At 43.7% G+C, this 24,690-nt stretch overlaps 1 protein-coding gene across 6 annotated transcripts in view; it reads right to left on the bottom strand.

The window, feature by feature from the left end:
• TRERF1 (transcriptional regulating factor 1) overlaps positions 1 to 24,690 on the bottom strand; it is a 179,507-nt gene that overhangs the window by 27,821 nt on the left and 126,996 nt on the right. For 5 of the 6 annotated variants that reach the window (XM_075595732.1, XM_075595736.1, XM_075595735.1 and 2 more), the window contains 8 exons: positions 24,044 to 24,182; positions 22,640 to 22,864; positions 19,795 to 20,164; positions 17,037 to 17,103; positions 14,694 to 14,833; positions 11,326 to 11,429; positions 10,549 to 10,624; positions 2,731 to 2,819 (listed from right to left, as the gene is read on the bottom strand). In XM_075595732.1, the coding sequence (XP_075451847.1) occupies positions 2,731 to 2,819; positions 10,549 to 10,624; positions 11,326 to 11,429; positions 14,694 to 14,833; positions 17,037 to 17,103; positions 19,795 to 20,164; positions 22,640 to 22,864; positions 24,044 to 24,182 (1,210 nt within the window). The remainder of the gene's footprint in view (positions 1 to 2,730; positions 2,820 to 10,548; positions 10,625 to 11,325; positions 11,430 to 14,693; positions 14,834 to 17,036; positions 17,104 to 19,794; positions 20,165 to 22,639; positions 22,865 to 24,043; positions 24,183 to 24,690) is intronic. The other variant, XM_075595734.1, reaches the window with a different exon arrangement.

Raw genomic sequence — 24,690 nt, 5'->3', positions numbered from 1 at the left:
CATTTGTCACTCAAATTTATGAGCAAGTCGGTCATAATTAGTCTCATTACATTGGTAAAATTTGCCTGAATCTATTGATATGACGTGTGTCTAAGTTTTGGGGAAATTAAGATATGAGTGTTTATATATTAAGTCAAGATTTTAAACCTCTTTTTAGGAGGTTTATTTTTCCCTCTGTCGTTAGGCCGCCATCCTAGAAGCTGATTTACGACAGGGCCGGGCTTATGTGGTTTTCAATGGGAGAAGAATGATATATAGGTATTGCACTGGAGTTATAAAATCGGAATTCAACAGAGGTATTTGGGGGATCAAACACATCGTTTTTCATATTTCTATGCCAGTGACCTCTCTGGATAACAACCTATGAGCTATGGTAACATACTGTATAGGGATTTCTGTTTTATGTTTTATCTTGTTATTTTAAGAAACCGTTCTGCATGTATTGTAACTGTATGTTCTTGTAATCTTTTTTTGTAATTTAAATATATATATTTTTTTATTTTATATTCTTTAATAAGTAATGCTTTGGGGCTCAGAATGAACTGTTGCACACTTTGTAGAGAGTATTTACATTTTCAGACACATTTTGCTACAAAAGATTTCTGTGTGTTAAGTGCATAGTTGTTTCTATAATAAACAGGGACTTGAGACCCTGGCAGATATATATTAATTAAATATTTTGCATACTTCTCGGTGGTGGAAGCAGATAGATATGATTACAATTGAGTAAGGGGTTAATATTAACTCATTGAGAGTACCTTGCGGAGGAGAACGGTGAGTTTACTAGAGTAGCCATGTGTATTAACCCTGGTTGCATATATAAGTCACGTGCTCATTTGTGTGATGTGTGTGACAAATGGTAAATAGATTGTAAGCTCTTCGGAGCAGGGACTCCTTTCCCTAAATGTTACTTTTATGCCTGAAGCACTTCTCCCCTTCATGTCTTATTTATATTATTTGTTATTTATATGATTGTCACGTATTTTACTGCTGTGAAGCGCTATGTACATTAATGGCGCTATATAAATAAAGACATACAATGCAATACAATATATGGGGACAAATTGAGGGGAGATATTGTTAATTCGAGGGACCTTTGCAAAGGTGAAAAGTGGGCCAGCTTGCAAGCTGTGTATTAACCCTTGTCCCATATGCAGGTCATGTGCTCACAGGTGTGCCACACGTGACAGTCATAGATATAAATAAAAGAGAAAAATCTATGTATATAAAAAAAATACAGCATTTCAGAAGGACTAACCAAGCCCTCAGGTAATCATTAGCAGCAATGAAAACAACTATACAATTGTAATAACTTCTACTTTACATGTAGATTTAAAACCATATGCAATGCTCTGCTTAAGCTCTATAGCAATCTTGCAGTTATTTGAAACTAGAAAAAAAAATCATTCTGTTTTTATTTATTTAAAGCTATTTTGCCAGGGAAGTTAAAACTAAAAAGTGCATCTTGTTTTTCTAGGTGTTTCCTGAAATACAGTCGTGTAATTTTTCAGTAAGAACAATATCTCTGCCCTGCAAGGCTCTCATAACAGCTAAGGCTTTGTGTGTGTGTGACGGTGATATAATACACAGTATATGACATTCTTGTGTGCACTTACACATTCCTCTCCCAAGAGATTGCAGATAAGGTTATAAAACAGCTAAATTACATTAAAAGTGTCTCATGTTGAAAACCAGGGTGAGTATGCACTAGTGAGTTGGAGAAGAGACCAAAAAGGGATAGTCAATAGTCAATTAGTAAACATGGGAAGGATGTTGATCCAGGGAGTAATCTGATTGCTAATTCTTGGAGTTAGGAAGAGATTTATTTTCCCCCTTATGAGATCTCATTGGATGATATGTCACTGGGTTTTGAACTTGATGGACGTATGTCTTTTTTCAACCTCATCTACCATGTAACTATGTAACAGGTAACTGAGGCAGCAGAAAAAAAGTGGAGTAACAGATAGCTTAAACATAGACAATAAACAGTGGGCTGTCAGAGTGCAGCTGGGGTGAATACGGTTAGAGGGACGTGGGAACAGGAAGTGCCACTGTATTCCTGCATGGGGCAGGTGTTTGAGCTTCTAGCTTATTCTTTGGTACTTATTCTATAAACTGACAGAGAACACATATAGACTAATTATTTGGTCCTTACTCTATCAACTGAGAGAGCATAGATATAGATGCTTATTCTATAAAATCCATTGGAGTCACAGTTGCTATAATAAGGGCCTATTGCCTCATTCCTCCGTTTCACGATTTGTGAGTAACAGTTACTTCTGTCTGGGCTCTGTATTATTTTTTTATATCGGGATGGGTGATATTATAGGAACTCGAATGTACACAGGGTACTGCTGGGAAGTATTCTGCTGACAAAGAGCTTTATGATGTGGGTTAATGCTAATGAGCTTCAGGGATATGCAAGATACTAAAAAGCTGCATAAAGAGCATGCATCAGTCTCTAGATCAGGGGGTCAACTCCAGTCCTCAAAGGACACCAACTGGTCAGGTATTAGGGATATCCTTGCTTCAGCACAGGTGGCTCAATCAGAATGACTAAGCCAGTGATTGAGCCACCTGTGCTGAAGCAGGGATATCCTTAAAACCTGACCTGTTGGTGTCCCTTGAGGACTGGAGTTGGCCATCCCTGATCTAGATATAGGTTGCTTGTGTAAAAAATAAAAGTGCTGTCATTGCTTTATGACAAATATTGAATAAGAGAATTCTTACCATCTTCTGTACGTGAAAGAAATCCTTGTTGTAGGTGTTTACACCCTTGTTAAAATGTTTCTTTTCCGTGGAGGTCCACTTGTCTGATCCTTCGAGATAAAAAGAGAATTCATCAATAACTTTACTTCTAATCCTATTTTTACATCGTCCCTGAATGCTGCACCATTCGTACGCAGGAGGAACGCAGTGTAAAAACAGCACCGCTGGCTTCATCTAAAGTTAGCTGAGGCAATGGAGCAGTAAGGTTCCAGCCAGTCAGTGTATACAACATCCGGTTGGCCAGAGGACCAGTCACATCAGATATTTTTCTGATGTATAGCCCAGGTGTGTTGACACCAATGAATACAACACCATTTGAAGACTCTGGGGCCTACAGTATTCTATAAGCCTTCATAAAAAATAAAAAAATCGCCCTGCCGTTTTCGCTGCCTGTTTTCTGAGCGTTGCTATCACTGTATTCAGAAAGCTTCGATTACCAGTGATAGCAAGGCCTAAACACCCACCAAGGACCAAATACCAGTGATAGCAAGGCCTAAACACCCACCAAGGGCCAAATACCAGTGATAGCAAGGCCTAAACACCCACCAAGGGCCAAATACCAGTGATAGCAAGGCCTAAACACCCACCAAGGGCCAAATACCAGTGATAGCAAGGCCTAAACACCCACCAAGGGCCAAATACCAGTGATAGCAAGGCCTAAACACCTACCAAGGGCCAAATACCAGTGATAGCAAGGCCTAAACACCTACCAAGGGCCAAATACCAGTGATAGCAAGGCCTAAACACCCACCAAGGGCCAAAAACCACATTCACCCACCCCGGCTACCCACAATAAACATGGCAGTGGTAGTTAACCCCTTCATTGCCTTAGCAGTTAGCCGCTAAGGTAATGAAGTTGATTGTAAATGCATTTTTATTGCATGGGATTCATGTCGGGGGCCTCTGGTGCTGATATTAATGGGTATCAGCTCCGGAGACTCCCGGCATCAATCTGATGCTGGAAAAATGTTTTTTGTTTTTTTCTAAGTCCTCTCTCGCCGCCTGTTAGCAGCTTCTCAGCAGCCTCATGCCAACTTTTCCTGGCGTGAGGATTTTGGGAGAAACCCGCCATTGTAGAGCCGTGATTAGCCCCGATAAGCTAATCGAGGATACTAGAATTGCACGAGTTTCAGAACTTGCCAATAAGTGGATTATCGCCGCTCACCTGGCGATCTTTTATTGACGGCTGAAAATGTGGGCGATTTATGCCTTTATCGCCCACTTATCGAGGCTTACTGAATAGCAGTAGGCCTTTTGGCCGATAAGTGGCTTATTGAGGCTTATAGAATAGGCCCCTATTAGTCTGACACATTAGACTTCAATATTTGTGGCTGAGTGCAACTGTGGGGAATCTTTGGGACCCTTCTTGTATATATTTGTATCCCATTACCCCATACTTTAGATATTCATTTGTTACTTGTCTATTAAGGCTGAGCGGCCAGTATCTTTTGTGTTTATATATGGCCGGAGGACCAACCAGAAAAAGAAAGGTTTAAAACCGAAGTAAAAAAAAGAACCCAGATCAGTGCACTGCAACGTAAAATCAAATGCTCATGTAACTATGTAACTATGAAAGAGGAGGTGGAGCTCAAAAGAAAAACCGTAGGGGGGGGGAATGCCGAGCAGAGCACCTCGCTTAAAGCTCACGGGGTGGTAATTAAATTACAATTCTTCCTTTCTAAGCAATGCTAGATTTGTTTAGCCGTGCTTGGCCATAAAGCATCTATTAGGTGCCTTCCAGCTTAGGGGGTTTATGCTCTAAAGTGCATTACATTGCAGGGCCATTTTAAACAAGAATTAAAATGAAATTTTAAAACACAGATGGTAAAAATATGGTTGGTTGTCTGTTTTAAAGGGCATTACATTGAGCTGTCTTTCGAGACAGGCCATGCAACCCTTGAACAATGTCTTCTGACTTTACAGAACCCCAAATTTTTGTTCCTAAACATAATATTGATGTTGTTGGCTTTAATTATTTTTTTTGACATTTAAAAAAAAATATTCTTCCATATTACACATAGGGCTTTACATGCTAAGCGAGGCTGAGACATAGACCACTGGCTGTCTTTGAGTTGTTAACACCTTCGTAAATATGGGCCATCGTCTATAACATTTTGATATTACAGTTTATTAATCCATAAAATATGGCAAAATATAATTATAATGTCTAGAAATAAAAAATATCGGCCATTACCAAAAGTATTTGTGTGTTATCCTTGGCAGCCTCTCTGGGAACCTGCTGGTTCCATGGACACAGTCTCACAGAGTCACAGAGTCACTTCATACTGTACACAATGTTGTGAGTGTTTCAGTAGAAAAAACTTCTATTATTTCTAAGTACATATGCAACATAGTCGTGTACAACAATCAATAAAATGTATTACAACTGTCACAAATCTGAAGTTATTGATCATTGGAGGATTCTTTGGCATTGCCAGGGTTAATTCTAGATAGAAAATATTTTGTACTGTGTAGACAGTTGTTTCTTTTTAGCTCTTTCCCAATGACATTCAATTAATTAATTAAACTGTTATTTATAACAATGTTGCATTCCTGATTATCCTCATGATGTCCAGGAAAAACATTTACTGCAACACACAAAAACACTATGTTTAAGTTCCATAGTTAAGTGCATGTGGGAAGGATGAGCTCTGTACAACCAGTAATATGTGGTCCCTCAATTCGGCTGTATAACTTGCCCTCTTTTCCTACAGACTAAGGCATCTCTGTGTTACAGGGAAAAAAAGACGGGCAGGCATCCGGAGCAGCAGCACGGTATGGCAAAAACGATTGATCCAATACTGGTCAGAAAGGCTTTATTGTGTACATAACTTGACAGACACGTCGTACGCGTTTCACGCCGCAGGGTGCTTCGTCAAGGAGTATGTATGGCACATTCATACACAGCCAAGACTGTTGCAGGGATCACCCCAGAGTGCAGGACAGCACTACTACCACCATCTCTGTGTTACAGTACAACGGTCTGAGGATACAAGAACATTCAGCATGTTCCTCTCCTTCACTGCTTGCTATAAACATGGACAATTCTTACATATACAGTAGTTGCAAAAATCATTTCATCAATTTAATGAAACCAGCATATTTTCCCTTTACTTTTTACTTCATTTAAACTTGTCACAGAATAGGAAGGGTCCCATTTGCTTGCTTCTTCTCTGTCCAACACAGAGCTTTTTGATCCACCCGCCTCCCATCTAAAAAAAAACCACCTCGACTCCCACCAGTTACCACACTCACCCACCGCTCTTAGCTCCTCACTATGGCTGTAGCCAAATTTCCTTCCCCCTACAAACATGCAATAGTCACACCAATTCTCAAGAATAGCACCCTTGACCCCACTTGCCCCACACACACTATTGCCCTGATGACACATTATGTACTATGCTCCATTTAGATTTGCAGCAATTTACTCCGGCAAGAAATGTATGAGCCTTGTCATTCGAGTTTTACCTCCGACGCTCATCTCCTGAGTATTCAGGATAACTAGGTCATTGCTCTGGGTAACATCAGGTGGCTAGTTTGGATAGCGTTACCGCCCTAGGACAGGGGAGAACGGCTGCCAGAAACTGTCTTGCACGTGAACCAATCAATAATGATGATGTCATTAGAAGTTTCTGACATACAGTACGCACGCTGTAATTACATCACTAGTACGCTTCATTAGGCTGAAAAACGAAAAAGCTTCGTATATAACTAGTAGCAACTATGCAAAATTACATTTACAGTAAAATGATTGAAATATCTGAATTTTCTTCGCAGACATCACGTGAAACAAACTCACTAATATCGCAACTCAAATAAGGTTTTGCAACAGTGTGAATGTCAAAAGTCTGTATGAAGTTTTCACCTCTGCGTGAATTCCGGGAAACATTTGAACAAACGTTTGTGAACCGAACTGTGACAACATCTTACAATTCAAATGGTCACGTTACAAAAATGTGCCACAAATGTGCTTTTGTGTCAAAGTATTTTAGCTGTACAAAGATGGAACCCTTTGGGTGCTCCATGATGTAGTAGCTGGCCAGAAGGCCGGAAGAGGTGGGCGCCTCCTCTTCCGGTCGCCACGGCAGCGACGTCGCGGTCATGTGAATGCTCTGAGGAGCGGTCACGCAAGTGCGATGCGCCGGATTGGCTGTGACACTGGTGCAGCGGCCCCTCCGGCACTCAACTGGTTGATATATTTGACCGTGAGAGTTTCTCGTGTATTCTTAAGTCATCTATGTGAAATTAGTTTTAAATAGATGACTGTGTATGGAGGAATGTTAAATTAGTTCCAAAGTCCATGGTGTGTGTGGTAAAAGAAAGATAAGGAAATTCTGATAGCGGAGAACCAAAATCTATCTTTGACACAATGCCTCTTGTTTGTATGTTTTCACCACTTACATTTTGTTGGAAGAAGAAAGGTACAAAAATGAAAAGGGGGAGGAAAAAAAGGGAAGGAAGAAGGTATTACAAGCATTACACAGTCATAGAATACCTTCATCAAATGTACACACAGACAATTACAGACTTATTTACCCTGAAGTGTATTACCAATGTGAATATCGGCCTTCGCTCTCCGTACTGCGCTCTGTGTGCAGCGTCTATCACCTTTTCTCTGACCTAAGTGTGTCTCGCTCATGCAAACCCTCATCTGTGAATCCAAGGATCCCATCTTAGAATATTTCTTTGTACTATGCTTTAGAAATGTAGTAAGCCTTTCCATGAACATCACTTTGTTTATCTTTGGAGTCAAACAATGGTATTTTTTTGAAGGGGTCATTTTTTTTCTCTCTCCATGCTGCCGAGATTGAACACATAGCTGCAGTTAATATATGTGATACTAACTTACGTTGTGGTGATCTTAAGTTATCTTGTTAACTACCATCTAGACAAGATTTTGTATATTTTTTCTTTCGTTGTGGTACAAAAGGAGGTTTTGGAGGCGTTATCCCATATATCCGACCAGCCATCTGCTGAGATTTCAGTTTGAATGTTCTTCTCTCATTTAATCATGTATTTAAGGTGTAAGTACAGTAGTTCTCCTATTGGGACCAGTTCTTGATATATATATATATATATATATATATATGTATATGTATATGTATATATGTATATATATATATATATATATTACATTAACAGTGCTCACTATTTAGAACAGTGAAAAAATATAGTGTGTAAATATAGTGCAATATAGTGAAAAGATATGTGATAAAGATACAAACAAATTCCTCCACTCAAAACGGTCTCCTTGGTTCCTTAACGTGTAGTTGTCTCCAAATAAGGGGTGCGTGGGATGGTAGGGGTGGTTTTCTCCCACATATTGGTTTCCTATGTTCTCTTTTCTCTCACATTTTGGATACCATCCAACCTTATATGGAGACAGCATAACATGCTCTCACAGCACTGTTTGTGAGGGATTACTTTCATTTGTATTTTTTCCCACTGACCTAGTTCTTCAACATCTTCTTTTTTTTTTTTAACAGATTTTTATCTAGCGAGCTTTCATTATTTCCGTCATTTCACCACAACCACGTGCTTATCACTATAATGGTATGGTGACCAATTTAGCTGTATCAGGGTTTGCAGAATAGTCTGACTGACAGAAATCTCATGTTGTGGCTTTCAAACCAGAGAGTACCCTTGTCATTGACCACAATAGTATTACAATATATCACCGCATATCCCGGACTGAATGGAAATGCTCTCACTGCATACCACAATGCATCCTAACAGTAAGCATACATGTATGATCAATGGACATTAGCACAACAGCAGAAACCAAACTAAGGCTTCCATCAAATATCATCATCTCTTAATGAAAGTACATAACCCAGCACTTCAATAAAAATGCCAGGAGCAATGCTGCACTGGGACAGATCTGGGTAACAAGGCCTGGATTAGAATCTCGTGATAACACGGAGTTAGGTTTGAACAATTATTTGTTATTGCGGAAATTTCCAACACAATGCATGATATGCTGTGTACCAGACTTAATACTTAATTAGTCCATGTGATGGTAAAGTCAGACCACGGTACATGAAAAACTAAAGGTAACTGGTACACTGAGTCTTGCCAGACTCCAACAGGGAATCCTACCCAAGTTATGGCAAAAGTCAATCTACAAGGATAGTAGCACCACCAACCAGGACCACTAGGGGGACCACACAAGAGCTATGCTCTTTTACCTGAGGCATCACCCACCCTTCTCGGTAACTACAGGCTCCCAGGAGGAGCTTCAACCTGGATACTATTCCCTGGTGGTTTTTGAGGGCAATGGGACCATCTCTCAGGGGTCACAGAGCTCCCAGAAAGCAAACCACAATACAATGACAAGAATACTGTGAACACAAAAAACAGTGTCTCCGTCTATACTCTTACAATGGTTTCTGGGGACAATGGGACCTCAGCCAATGCAGGGCTCACAGCGTTCCCAGAAAGTACACTAGCAAAATACCACCAAACGTTACCACAAACAAATATACAAATGCAATGAATCACGTGGGCTAGCACTCAGTCAAGATAATAGAGCTAATAAACTCAGGGGTTTAAAAGGAAAAGGTACAGTACACAAAAAGGATAACAGTGAGCAATCATAAAAATCCTATGACTTACAGTACACAGAGGTGGCCACACGCAGCTTAGTGTCTCCGGGCAGGACTTATAGGAGGTGAACATGGGACACGCGACTGTGCTTGCTGCGCGGGCACGACAACCACAAAGGATTGCAAAGCCACACAGGAAAACAGACCGAGCTCCCCAGCCACCCAGGAGATCAGGCCGCGCGCCCACTGCCAGGACTGCCCCGACCTCCCAGCTGGCTTCCAAGGTCGTTGTCTAGAGGAGATCGTGTTTTGCGCTCCCATGCAGACGGCAGAGGAACTGAAGATGACTCCTCCTCTTGTTCACGTCACCAGTGGTGCCGTCATCACACGATCACCCGAGGAGCGGTCATGTGATCGCGATGTGCCAGAGGGGCTGGGGCAAGCAAACAGAACACTTCCTTCCCCTTCAAGGTCAAATCAATTTACAAACACAGAGATACATTAGAGGTTTTGAAAACGAAATAAGTGGTACATAGCATTAGAAACATAGTATTTGTCAGCAGATAAGGATCACGCGGCCCACCATGTCTGCCCATTTTCCTATCTGTTGGAAAACCTCAGATCCACTTTGATCCCTGGCTTTGTTTCGTATTTATGAAAGCCTTATGTCTATGTCTGTATGTCTATCTTTATTTATATAGCGCCATCTGTGTACATAGCGCTTCACAGCACTAATACACGTCACATAATAATATAACACATAGTGGGAAGAAGCGCTTGAGACATAGAAGTAACATTAGGAAAAGGAGCCCCTGGCCCAAAGAGCTTACAATCTAAGTGGTAAGTAGGAACGTACAGAGACAGTAGGAAGGTGTTCTGGTAAGTGCGTCTGCAAGGGGCCAAGGTCGCTGTATGAGGTGTATAGTCTATCCCACGCATGTTTGAATTCCCTTACTGTATTAGCCCCTAGCACCACCACTGGGAGGATATTCCACAAATCAACCACAATGCAGAAGTGCCTCCTCACATCTCTCTTTAGCCTGCCACCCCTCGAACTTCACAGCAGGACCTCTTGTTCTAACATGACCGGTTTAAATGAAAGGGCCTTCTTTCTATCCTATCATTCTGTACTTTCTGCGTTAGTAAGAAATCTGCAGCCAATCAGCAACGGAGAACGCTTTGCTGAAATCACCACGCTCTACATTGGAGATGTAAATATTTCAAAAGGTGCTACCTGCATAATGGTAATTTGCTAAGGGATGATTTTTCAGTCGTGATGGCTTTTTCAAAAGCAGAATATCCAAGGCATTCTACGAAACAAAAGGAAAAAATATATTTGAAATATAAAGTGCTATTTTCATTTATTGACACTGCAAAGAAAAAAAAACAATTAAAACATCCCCGCTTATCCACCCCCCCCCTCCATTATATATTTGTAAACAGAAGATTTTGTTTATAGCAATTTGACACTAGTTTGCACATACTTAAGCAGCTGAGCGTCCAAAGCGTTTGCGGTTTCTTTTCCAGACTAGATATTTTACATTTCCCATCTTTTCTCAGTAGTGAGGTATCTTTTACATTGAATTTCATTTGCAACTTACACAACTTACATGTAATCCTGGCTGTTCCTGCCTGTCTGATATATTATACCTAAGAGCCACAATGATAATGATATAGCAGTTTATGCAAAGCTTTTGCTGCAGGTGCAGTTTTATAATAGCAATGAAACCAAGAGCCCAATTCTATATCCATCGAAATGGCTGTTTGGACCAAAAATCCTCATGGTCTTTAATAGGGATTTTTGTTCCAAAAACGCCCCGTATTGTCACTTCGGTACATGGAGAATTACCCCCTAAGGCTTACTTAAAAATTAGTGTTGCCGTGACAAAAATAACACAGGGTTACAAAAAGGAGGCTAAAATATTCACGGTTTACCTAATTTTTGAATCGCAGAGATGTGACCGTTAGCCACCACGTCTGTACACTCAAAGTGTATTATATTTTTTCTTACCATGATGTCACCATTCGCCTCGAAGAGAGAATGCAAAGCGTATTCTAAGTTGGTTCCTCCTCCGGACAGCACACTGGAACAAGACATGCTCAAGAAAACGTCCACTGTGGCAAACAAACACACACATGCAAACGGCAAATTATTATTGTTCTGCGCTTTACAGCAGCTCAACTTCAGTCTTCAAGACCCCCTCTACCCCCCCCAACAGGTCAGGTTTCCAGGATATCCCTGCTTCAGCACAGGTGGCTCAATCAGAGGCTCAAAGACTGCACCACCTGTGCTGAAGCTGGGATATTCTGAAAACCTGACCTGTTGGGGGGGGGTCTTGAGGACTGGGGTGGAGCACCGCTGACTTACAGCAAAAGAATCCGAACAATTTCACAACACCATACAGAGATCAAAGCAATAAGTGCAGGCAGGCCTTCGGTGGCCCCCCGGCGCCATGCTGTCGGCGCCGGGATTCAACTTCCACCCGACCGGATTGTGAAGCTGGAGGAGGGAAGGCGCTCCCCCCCCCTTCCTCTTCCAATTCCCTCCTTCTGTTGGCGGATGTTGAATCCCGGCGCCTAAAGGAGGGAGCGCGGGGAGGGTGGGGGGCCGGACCGGAAGGACGCTTCTCACAGAGAGGTAGGTGTGTGCGTTTTCTTTGTGAGAGGGGTCTTACTTTTTCCGGAGCGGAGCACCTCCTGCAACGTTGCATTGCCATGGCGACAGTCGTCAAATGACGCCGAGACGCTGCTGGAGGAGGGCCGCTCGTCAAGATAAGTCTTTTTTCAGGGGGGGCCCCGCTGCCGGCGAGTATTAGGAATCTTGCTGCATAGCAAATAGGCTAATTATTGTTGATATGCTACTCACAGAACTTTGAGGCAAAAACACGTTGGTTTCAGAGTATTATCATGATTACTCCACTTCCTGTAACTCAGGACATTTCAATGTATATATTTTTATTGGAAAACAGAAACTCTGGCTTATAATAAGTTAATGGGGATGGTGGAAACAGCCAGTAATAATAACATGTCTAATTATAGGACGCCGGAGTATGACATCAGTAATTAGAGATGGTGCCTTTTCTCGCTGAAATGTGAATTTGCACGTTCCCTTCATGAGGGATCATGAACCGAGGATCAGTTTAAAAGACAAAAAAAACGTACATTTGCCGGCCAAAACTATTTGCAAATCCGTTTGCGGAAGTCATAAAATCCGCCCACAAATTTGTATATGAAATTCTTTTGCGAATGTTGCAACATTCAACTCCAGACCCCGACGTATGGGTTTTGCAGGAGACGAGAGAGGGAGAGATTAGTACGGCTCAAAAGTACTCTGCGACAGGGAAGCGATCCAACAGCTGGTTCCGCTCACGGCTAGAACTGCTGCCCTGAATAACACAGGCTGTGGGTTCAGATCCTGCTGGGCCCGACAATACCCTATTGCTTACAAGGTGCCTAAGGACCTGGCTTATCAGGATAGGCTTTGTGGAAATCTTTTAGAAGGTGTGTGTGTTGTGTGAATCATTCAAATATACTTTGCATATCCTATTAGCATATGCTCCTCCAAGGTGTGCTTCTATTAGTGCTCCAGTGTCTCTCCACAAGTTAATTAAAGCTGGGTTTGAGAGGGATATCTCTCTCTCATATTATTGTCATACCCACAAGCACACAGAGTTAGCTGGAAGACTTCAGTACAAAATACAAGGCAACCGAGCCCTTTCTAGATCAGTGTTGTTGATCTGAAGAAAAGAGTGCAGCTCTCAAACGTTTGTCTTAAAGGAGCAATTCATGCGCTTATTTTTATTATTATTTTCTAACATAGGTTTGAAACGGGGTGTCCGGAGCTGAACCCCATTAATTTCAGCTCCGGGAACCCCCAGCTTCCCCAGATACTTACCTCCAAAGGGGGTGCCGGGATCTCCGCAAAGTTTAAAGCTCCTGCGTCACGCGGCCCAATAGGAAGCCGAACCCGATGACGTCACGGCTTCCTATTGGCCCGCAGGGCGAGGGAACTTTGAAACTCCGCAATAACGGGAACCCTGCCGACACCCCCTACGGAGGTAAGTATCTCTGGAAGCAGGGGGTTCCCGGAGCTAAAATTAATGGGGTTCAGCTACGGACAACCCGTTTCAATCCTATGTTACAAAAAACCTTTGCCGCATTGGATTGCTGCTTTTAAAATGTATTCTGTTAGTCTGGAGTGAAAAGTTAACATCTATCACTGAAGTACTCACTAGGCCAGGGGTGCGCAAACTGGGAGCGCAGGATTTTTTTTGGGGGGGGGGGGCGGGCGGTTGCAGAGGCCCTGAGCTCTTCCCCAAGGCATTTAAATTAAATGCTAGGCCTCTGCAACTGAACTTACCGAGGTTTAGCCGGCTTCAGATGACGCGTTGACATGGCAACGCAGCGTCAAATGACCCCGCGGGGTCATGTGACATCACATGACCCGCGTTGACGCCCGTCACCATGGCTTCTCGCCATGACGCCACATAATCCCGCTGACGCCGGCGGGCAGGTAAGGGGGGCGCGAGCACCAGGGGAGTGGATGCAGGGGGGCGCAGCAATAGAAGTTTGTGCTCTTCTGCTCTAGGCTAACACCCCTACCACAATCTAATTCAGGAGAGTTAAACTCCAGCCCTCAATCCCCCCCACCAACAGGTCAGGTTTTCAGGATATTCCAAAGCCGGGACTGAGCAGTTGAGCCGATTACTTACTGTACCTCGGGGCTGTTCAGCTAGTAGCCCATGAAAGGCCATATTTGTCGCTAGTAATGTCATACTAGTTGAGTGGTGGCCAGCTCCACTCGTCAAGGGCCACCAACAGGACAGGTATTAAGGATAGCTCTGCTTAAGCACAGGTCGCTCAATCAGTGATTCAGTCGTTCTGACTGAGCCACCTGTGCGGAGGCAGGGATATACTTAAAACCTGACCTGTTGGTGGCCCTTTGATGACTGGAGCTGGCTACTACTATTTCCCAGAATCCCTTGCTACAGTGGGAGCACTGTATGCGAGGTGATAATGGTTGAAAGGTAGGGTTGCAGACCTGTCTAAGACATGTGAATGTGCTCACAAGTGATATTATATATATATATACATACATACATACATACACACACACACACACACACACACACACACACAGTACACACACATACATTTTTCAAGTATGTATAACATCTGTGCCATTATATACACATACACACACATATATACACACACACACACAGATAGATAATGGTATAGATGTTATAAATACTTGAATTTTTTTTCAATATAATGTTTAATGTATCACAGATTTAAGAGAAGGGCCACAAGCTTATTGTAATTAAATCTGAATTGATCCGTCCCCTATGGAGAACGAGTTGAAGATCTTCGACTTACCTCTCTGTTGAAATTCCTTGTTTTCCAGATCTGGCCAAGATTTCCAAACCAAAGTTGCTTTGTGCGCTTCCCTCTCCAGGGACGATTTCCCGTGAAGTTCTGGAATTTCTGCCTGGAATCTGGACCCGATATTAATCCGTCTGAAAGTGATTCACATATGAGGATATTCAAATGTCAAAACTCCATTATTTCCAAAACAGATGCAAATGAGACGCCATTTTGAACTGGAGCCATGTATACATTGTCCGCACATTCGCACATTTTTCTAAAATTTCGCTAATTTCGCAAGTGTGTTTGAGAAATCTAGCCAGATTCAATTACAACTTACGTTGTCTGCTGCCAGGACAGGCTCCACTACAAGTCCACAGGTAAAAGCTTTTAGCTTTGGAGGAGGAGGGCTGAGAGATGGACAGGTGGCTGAGACATGGAGGACGGGAACAGAGAGATGGACAGGGAGCCGAGGCATGGATGAGGAGGGGAGCTAAGAGATGGACAGGGAGCCGAGACATGGATGAGGAGGGGAGCTAAGAGATGGACAGGTGGCCGAGACATGGAGGAGGAGGGGAGCTAAGAGATGGACAGGTGGCCGAGATATGGAGGAGGAGGGGAGCTAAGAGATGGACAGGTGGCCGAGATATGGAGGAGGAGGGGAGCCGAAAGATGGACAGGGGGCCGAGACATGGAGGAGGAGGGGAGCCGAGAGTTGGATGAGGAGGGGGAAGAGGGGAGATGAGAGATGGACAAGGAGGGGAGCTGAGAAATGGATGAGGGGGGTGCGGAGAGATGGGTGAGGAGGGGGTGGAGAGATGTACAAGGAGGAGCAATGAGAGATAGAGGGGATCTGAGAGATGGAGGGGGGCCGAGAGATGGAGGGGAGCCGAGAGATGGAGGGGAGCCGAGAAATGGAGGGGGGCCGAGAGATGGAGGGGGGCCGAGAGATGGAGGGGGGCCGAGAGATGGAGGGGAGCCGAGAAATGGAGGGGAGCCGAGAAATGGAGGGGGGCCGAGAGATGGAGGGGGGCCGAGAGATGGAGGGGGGCCGAGAGATGGAGGGGGGCCGAGAGATGGAGGGGGGCCGAGAGATGGAGGGGGGCCGAGAGATGGAGGGGAGCCGAGAAATGGAGGGGGGCCGAGAGATGGAGGGGGGCCGAGAGATGGAGGGGGGCCGAGAGATGGAGGGGGGCCGAGAGATGGAGGGGGGCCGAGAGATGGAGGGGAGCCGAGAGATGGAGGGGAGCCGAGAGATGGAGGGGGGCCGAGAGATGGAGGGGAGCCGAGAGATGGAGGGGTGCCGAGAGATGGAGGGGGGCCGAGAGATGGAGGGGGGCCGAGAGATGGAGGGGGGCCGAGAGATGGAGGATGGATGAGAGATGGAGGGGGGCCGAGAGATGGAGGGGGGCCGAGAGATGCAGGGGGGCCGAGAGATGGAGGGGGGCCGAGAGATGGAGGGGGGTCGAGAGATGGAGGGGGGTCGAGAGATGGAGGGTGGATGAGAAATGGAGGGTGGATGAGAAATGGAGGGTGGATGAGAGATGGAGGAGGAGGGGAGCTAAAGAACAAATCAGGAAGGGGCCTGAGGGATGGGTGAGGAAGGGGCCAGAGGGATGGATGAGGAGGAGGGAAGAAAATTGATGGAGGGAGGACTGTGTGTGGGGAGAGAGGAAATTGTGCTTCCCTCTTCCTTATACTATGCCATCTACGGTAACGCAAGGGAGTGACGAAGCTCGCAAGGAGAGAGAGGTTGTTGCTGGTCAGAGCAGTATTGTGCATTACTCGAAGGAGGAGCAGTCGCGCCTCAGAGCTGTTATCACCAGATCCGGAGCAATGTGGAAGCTCAGTCAGATTTCAGTGTCCCAAAAATGTATGCCGTATTATAAAAACTTAACTGTGGCAACCCATAATGTGTCAGCCAGTGTCGAAAGTTATAGCACCACTTTGTAAACATGGGCCTAAATCAGAAGTGGGAATGCAATGACCTTTTTATTTGTATATGCAGAACCAGCACACTTTACATTCAAAGAAACTTCGACATCACAGGCAGATACAGACTATTTGGCTCGTCCTCAAATATTTTCCAGTGTCTTGGAAATCTTATAGTTTTATTAATCGTCGTAATCTCTTACAGGTTTCCGATGCATTTTTTGTTAATTTATTTACTGCACTTTACCCTACTACACGTGCAGAAAGATCGTTCTGTTCCCTTCAGGCTACTATGCTATTGCACATGACGTCTGAGGGCATTACCCCATGTTCTGGCATTTCTTATGCCACGCCCAGCACTCTAAATAATTCAGCGACTGAAATGAGAAGCTGCCACTCTGGAACACAAGCAACAATTCTTACGGTTCAACATCGACTGTCTGTTCTCCGGGTCCTGGGGTTACAGTAATACTACAACCGTCAATGCCATCTGCAAAATAAGCAAAACAAGAAGTTGCTTATGATAGGACCGTACAGGCACAAGAGTACAGTGATTACAATCAGCAGTATTTTCCAAAAGAAACATATTTGTTTTAAAAGTATGTCATCTCAACCATGCCAATGTGACGCAGGCTACAGGGTGAACAAAATACAAACAGTTCCAACAGGATGAGATAAAAGGAAAAGTTTCAATAACTAATGTATCAATGGAATGGGAGCGATAAGATCTGGTGCAACAGGCAAATGTACTTACGTTTTTCTTATTTTCTGGTGCAACCTGCATTTGTGTTATAAATGCCATTGGGTTTAGGACAGCCTATCTATCAATTTATTACATTGATTCTATCAATTTAAACTTTATTCAACCTTCAACTTATCGCGGGATCTGGTCCGAGCTTGAATTTGACAAAAGTGATCTGGAAGCCTTCAACGGCTTTCATTATGGTCCTGTGCAATAGGTAAACCTACTTATATCCTTGCCATTTTCAGCTCAATCTGGAATCTTGCAAGACATCCATAACTGTCTATAATGTCTAATACTGGTAAAGCATTACCCACAATATTAAGTTGAGCTTTACCTACAGTCCGGTCAATCTAAAATCCCATTTGAGCTCTGCTTATAGACTAGATCATTGTGGGATTCTGGGTTTCACCTATGGTAAACTCCCAGTACTGAATCATTTTACATCAGAATCCCATCCTCTTCCGTGATATGCTGAATGAGTAAGATACTTAGGTCAAATTAAAGTGCTGTGCAACTGTTGCTAGCACAATCCTGTGTTGTGTCTGCAACTTCAAAAAGTCTTGCCAAGTATAACAATTCCACCAACGTTACCAAGAACAGCGGCTGAAGGAGTGGCTCACTAAGGAAAGGCAGAGAAGGTACGGGGACCTTGTTGGTCCTTTCGTCCATGTGGTAAAATAGCAAAGGAGAGAGAGGGAGCAGGTGGTGCGATTCTTTTTATTGGACCAACCTCTCAGGGTTCTTTATCAGGTAGGGAGGAAATAAAGAGATGGAGGCTATTATGTACAGTTTTGGAGAGATATCTCGTTACAATGGACATGGGGAGGAAGGGAGATGTGATAAGGATGCTGGCAGGCTGGTGTCAAAATTAACAGGGAAGGCTAAAAAGGCTACACTCTATTGTAATGTAATAGGGACCTAGACAATGACAAGACAGTGTGTTCTTGTTCTATTCCACATCTTACTCTTGTGCCTCCTGATTGTCTAGATCTCTATTATATCACAATATGCCTTCTCTGTTGATTTTCACACCAGCCTGCCAGCATCTTTGTGCCACTCAAGATAACAGAGGGACATAATCGGGGCTCTGGCTGGTGTCATTCCCCTCACTAGGGCTAATGACTTTAACACTGCTGGACATCCCTATATGTTAAATCAATACATTTTCCTCCATCACCAAAAGGAATTAGTGGCATTGTACAGATGCTTTAACCCCTTCAATGCTATAGGGGCCATTGCTCTGCAATGCGTTGTCCCTTCCAGGATTGAATGGGTCAAAAATGATCTATGGGGAGGGGAAGTGACATCAAATTCCCACCCTCCAGGAATGAGGGAATGGATGGAGATTCGTATCAGGTGAATAAACAATGACTGAGAGCCGTGTCATGTAAACGTGTAGGGTGCTTCAGGACACTGATCATCCCAGAGATAGCAGACCTAGAACATATGCACAAAGCTCCGTTATGGACTTACCGAGACGGCAACGTCTCTTTTACTGCCAACGGGGATCTTCAAAGATAACTAAATCTGCGTTAAGGGCTCTTTTCAGCTGTAACGAGCGCTTGCGTTACTATGACAAACGTCAGTGCTAATTATACGCAAAAATAGGTGTTCCCTCTAACAACGGACATCTGCAGAGCTCTGTTATACTGTAGTTAATCCAGAGATTTAACGTAACGTTTGTTAGGTCAGAGGTAAACTTGGTGTTACTCATATCCAGACCCTGAAATACAGGGGTACGTCTTTTACAGCGTTTGGATAAGTGTAAGACCACAGTTAGGTGAGATTTAACCATCATATTGTTATTTACAGGGTTCTTTTCCTCACCAGTCCTCTCCTTTTTAACCGTAATTAAACACCTACTCAGGGTCTGCATGGTAGTAACGCCGCCTTTGGGTAAGACGGGCTTAACACCATGTTATTTGAAGTTAACGCCAGGCAGTGCTAATTAACATGGCATTAAGCCTGTGCTCACTAATGGCCGTTGTTTTTGCATTTATTTAGCTTTGTGGATACCTGTTTAACGCAGGGATAATGATGTCCGTTACTTATTTAGATAAGGTCACGTTATTTGCCCTGATTTAACAGAGCTCTGTGGATCTACCCCTTAGGGGGGTTATGTGTTAACACAGTGTTAATGCCCATCCACTTCGGTTCCAATATCAGTCTGACAGCAGCCTATCATATTCTATATACCAGTTACTGGAGAGGAAAGCAAAGTACAATGTTTTGGGTCAATTACAGAACTTGCACCCTTCTTCTTCCACACGGTGAATGAATGAATACTGGGTGAAAACGCAAGTGGGTGCTATGTGCAGGATTCCTTGTGTCCTACCCGAAGCTTTCCAAACCGATGGCGGATTCCCAAAACAAAAAAACAAAAAAGATTTATTGCATAAACTTGCATAAACTTGCAGAAAGCAACAACATACTCACTTGGACGACAAAGCAGCACCCTCGGAGTGGGTGTCAAAGGGGTGAGCGGCAGGTACGCGTTGTGTGATGCTGTGATGACACTGCTGAACAAGCCTGATCCCTGCCGCACAGGGCTGAGCATAGGAGGTGGGGTGTAGGTAGGCAGCTCTTGTGTTCGGAGCAGCAGGTGGTCTCCCTTGATGCGGGGGGAGCGGAGCTGGCTTTGGTACAGTGTAGCGCCTGAGTAAGATGCATTCATGTTGAAGGAAGGAGGGGGTATGAACAGCGGTTCTGGTCTGTGCCGATACCTTTTCTTTTCCTGCTGAGGTTTGAGGCTTTCTTCGGAGTGGTCTGATTTCGTACCACTCTGGTGAAGTTTTCGGATAATTTCCTAAATGCAAGTTTACACATTTTTTTTCACAAAATCGCAAGCCGAGGCTCTTATCTTACACAACATCATTTCCCACACTTATGTCCAACAGCGTGAGGTCACACCTGTGGTTTTCCTGCCGTAACCAGCAGCAGTGTATACATGTCATTGTTCTGCAGCTGAGTGGAATTGGTTGAGCATAACACAGGGATCTGCTTTTACCCCTTTAACCTTACAGCTGCACTCACCCACGTACAGTAAAGCTGCAGTTTTCAACTATTGTTGTAATGTAGTACTGGATGTGCTTAAAAGCTTCGAAACTTAAGCCAAACAGCCATATTCTTGATACCACCATGGCTAATGCCATAAAGCAGAGGTGGCCAACTCCAGTTCTCAAGGGCCACCAACAGGTCAGGTTTTTAGGATATTCCACTTTAGCACAGGTGGCTCAATCACTGACCCACTAATTGAGCTACCTGTGCTAAAGCGGGGATATCCTTAAAACCTGAGCTGTTGGTGGCTCTTGAGGACTGGCGTTGGCCACCCCTGCTTTAAGGCATTAGCCATAGAGTATGCAATCTAAAGTGCACGTTTAGCATTGAATTATGTGCTGTTTTATAGCAATGGCTCATGCACTACAACAGATGTATGCATTGCACACACATCAGTCAATGAAAGGTTTGCTAGAAAGCACACTGATCATGTTAGACAGGGAGACAACAAAAGATAACTGCATTTGGCAGTGCATTTCCTCTATTCTCCAAATGAAAACAAACTTCAGCAAGTGCTGGGTTTTTTTTAGATTGGGTTGGGAGATTTAAGAATCTGAACCCGCCCCTATTGACCTGTTTTGCTGCCAGAGGGGACTGCTACATATTGCAGCTTTGCAACAAAGAGCTAATAAGCAGGATGGGTTTAGGGAGAGTGGTCCTGTGTTTCCAAGAGGTCTCTGCTTCATCTACTCCTTACTGGTTTATGAAGAATTGTTGCCAAACCATAGAAGCTTCAATCATTTCCACTGCTACTGGTGTAGATGTAATTATGTGTGTGTTACACCAACTGCATTCCTGTACTATGTCAGACGTTTGGAATAAGAACGTTTCGATGATCCCTGGATTCAAGTTTAGTATTAACAGAGTAACTTAATCATAACTTGTCCAGGGAGAAGAAGTGCATAAAAGTATAACACAGCAAGACCAGAAAAGGGGTCCATTTGTAAACGAATAGAAATTGCTATACACTGTATTCATTAGTTATATCGGCACATTCCTACTTATGGCACTCATTTAGGGTATATTGCTTGAAAAAGTGGGGTCTAATTTTTGGCTCTGCCAACCCCAAATACACAGGGTTTAATCTCTTCAAAACACAGTTAACAGTGATTAATGTTGTGTGCAAGGAGTAAATGAGGACAATATTTATTCAGAGACCCCTTCTCTGTGGGCTATTAGGAGAAGACATATTTAAAGGCTTTAATGCCCTTTGGGACCCTGGGGTGCAGAATGCAAGCAGCTATAAACAACTAGAAACTGTTCCACTTAGCAATATATAGCTGAACAACTGTGCGTCTCTGATGGAATTTGGTTTCTTTGGGAAAAAAAGCCTCGAAAGGGCTGATCAACTTCAATAAAATGATTACAATATTTAGCATAAAGCATGTAAACACAAATGCTAAGCCGTAGCAGCACAATTAGGGAAGACTGATCACAAGATCTATTATAAAGCGATTAACTGCAAATATGCAAAGAGGTTATGTAGACAATCAGGAAGCTGTAGTTATAGGCAGCTAGGCAGAAAGCGCTGACACTTGGATGCTTTTTATATTCACTGTAGTCGTCATTCCCTTGGCAAAGTCCGTGAAAATGCACAACGTAAAGACAAGTCCGCACAAATAATAACAATAACAACAGCCCCAATTGCTGCTGGAAAGGCCAACAACACTGTGTGCTTCATCTCTGACCCGTTCAGCAGCTATGGACACGAAAAGCAGAGAACACCCCGGCAGTGTCAATGGGACTTCTGATTTCTGGACCGTGGCTAGATGCTGGACTGTGGAGGAGTGGGGGGGGGGGGGGGGGGGGGGGGGGGGAAGGGGGGTTACAGTTTTGTGTGACGTTTGCCAACTGGCTTTCTTGCTTCATTGGTCACTACAGAATAATGGGCACTTAAAATATATTTGTGTGTTACCAATTAAGAATGCCAATTTGAAAAGCCTCTCTACTGTATATATATATATATATATATATATATATATATATATATATATATATATATATATATATATATATCTCAAACCACAGAAACTGCCATTTACATTTCCTCAAGACATTAGTGAGCCAACCTAATAAACCCATTGTGTCTTGTTATTTTTAGTTCGCACCAGTGCACATTTTTACTCTGCAATGCGTTGTTGGCCCTCTGCCAGCGAATGGGATAAACACAGCACCGGGGTGTTTCTTTGCCACAGGGTTAAGCAGCGGGTACAAAAGCACTCACAGAAGATGCGCACGAGCCGATTGCCTGGGGGGAGGACGGCGGGGAGTAAGTCATCCTCATGAGGACTGGCATGTCGTCATCAGACACACAGCTCTCGGGCTGGTCTGCGCTGCAGCTGGCCTGCGTGCTAGGCTCGGGCGACACAAGCTTTACTGGCACAGACACAGGCATGACGATTGGGGTGAGGCTATCCCCCTCACTCGCCTGCTGCTTCTCTCCTTCTTCCTGCACAGACAATTAAAGGCTTTCAGCCTCCAGCGCACAGGATCCTGACAGAGTTAATGACTCAGAAAATACTTTGATAGGAAGAACTGGGTCAGGAGCGGCCAACTCCAGTCCTCCATGGGCCACCAACAGGGCAGGGATCAGGGATATTCCTGCTCCAGCACAGGTGGCTGTCATTCTGACTGAGCCACCTGTGCTGAAGCAGGGATATCCTGAAAACCTGACCGGTTGATGGCCTTTTCATGACTAAGTTGGCCAGCCCTAAACTAGGTCATCTGGGTCATATTGAAGTCATCTTGTATAGCTTTGTCTATATCATAGTAAATACATCAATATATGTATTACATATTTATATGTATAGTAGGTAGAGATTTTTACATACACATTGATTTATTTTATTATGTGCATGTGCCACAGATATATGTATGCAGTAAATGTACTAAAATTGTATTGACGCATCTTCATTATTTGTTGACGTGCTGCACAAACTATCATCACTCACTCACCAATTGTCTACAACGTCCTCTGTTGAGAGCATGGAGGTGCAACATTATCATTTTAAGGCTGGCCGTGTCGAGGTTTCTGCTGCAGTAGTTTAGTTTTACTTTATTTAAAAAGAAGGAGCTATGATAGGCAATAAGTGTATAGCAGCACATTGTTAAATGTTTATTTTCCCAGGAATGGGGATTCAAATCCAGCTTGCTACATATGTGCATCAATATGTATGTGTGTGTGTATATATATATATACATGTACATTCATACATACATACACACATATGTGTGTGTGTGTGTTTGTATGTGTATAAATATTTACATACCAATGCACATATTTGTAACTACTAATTGTATGCCCGGCAGCATATTTTTAACCCCCCCGAGTAGTGTATAGTTATACCTGGATTTACTTGTTAATCAACGTTATGCAAGACACCACTGTGCAACTTTTATATACAATTACTAGGTTCTGTAAACACATGTAGGACGCTGATGTTTTCCTTGCGGTGTGCAGTATACAGCAAGCCAAGCAAGCAGCAAGCACTGACATTAACCCCACTCAGTGCTGGGAGGAGGAGCGGCGCCCCTTATGCACTGCTGATCAGTGCATTGCAGCATCCGTTGGCACTGAAGGGGTTAAGCAGGGTGAGAAATCCATGTCCAAAAAACGACGCGACCTTACTTGTTTTAGGCTAGGAGAGGACCTCACCCCACCGTGGGACCTCATGTGGCCGTTCAGGGCAGGCAGGCTTCTAAATTCTTTGAGGCATATGGAGCACGTGAGCCTGTTCCTCGAGTCCGGCCTTTCCAGATGTAGTCCTCTGTGTTTCCCAGATCAGAAAAAAAGAGAAAGAGGTCACTGACGGTTTAGAAGAGCTGGCACCTTACATGGTCAGCTCGATCCGCCTACAATAAACAAAGAATGAACCCATGCAAAAATATAGGCAAATATTATGTCAAGATAAAAGTAGATTCAGTCCTCAAGAGCCACCAGCCGGACAGATTTTCAGGGCGACACGGAAATTGTTGCAGTGATAATCGTAATCGTGAAAATGTTGGCTGTTGGAAGCCCTTGGGCTTTAAACCAGGTTCATGAAACTATGCAGGCTTGGCCTGATCTACTGAATATATGGGGAAATCAATGGGAGGCCCTCAAGTTCCACACTGAATAATTCTCACAGAATCATTTAGGGTTGCCAGGTGTCCAGTATTGAAGTGGACAGTCCTGTATTTGGACACTGTCCAGTAAACAATAAGAGGTAATACTGGACATGTATGTGTCTGGTATTACCACTCTGGACATAGTGACCTGACCCAAAGAAGGAGAAA

The sequence above is a fragment of the Ascaphus truei genome, chromosome 4 (assembly GCF_040206685.1).
Source record: "Ascaphus truei isolate aAscTru1 chromosome 4, aAscTru1.hap1, whole genome shotgun sequence".
In the NCBI taxonomy this organism is placed as follows: Eukaryota; Metazoa; Chordata; class Amphibia; order Anura; family Ascaphidae; genus Ascaphus; species Ascaphus truei.
The sequence above is the reverse complement of the archived record's forward strand: the minus strand, read 5'-3'. Positions and strand labels throughout refer to the sequence as shown.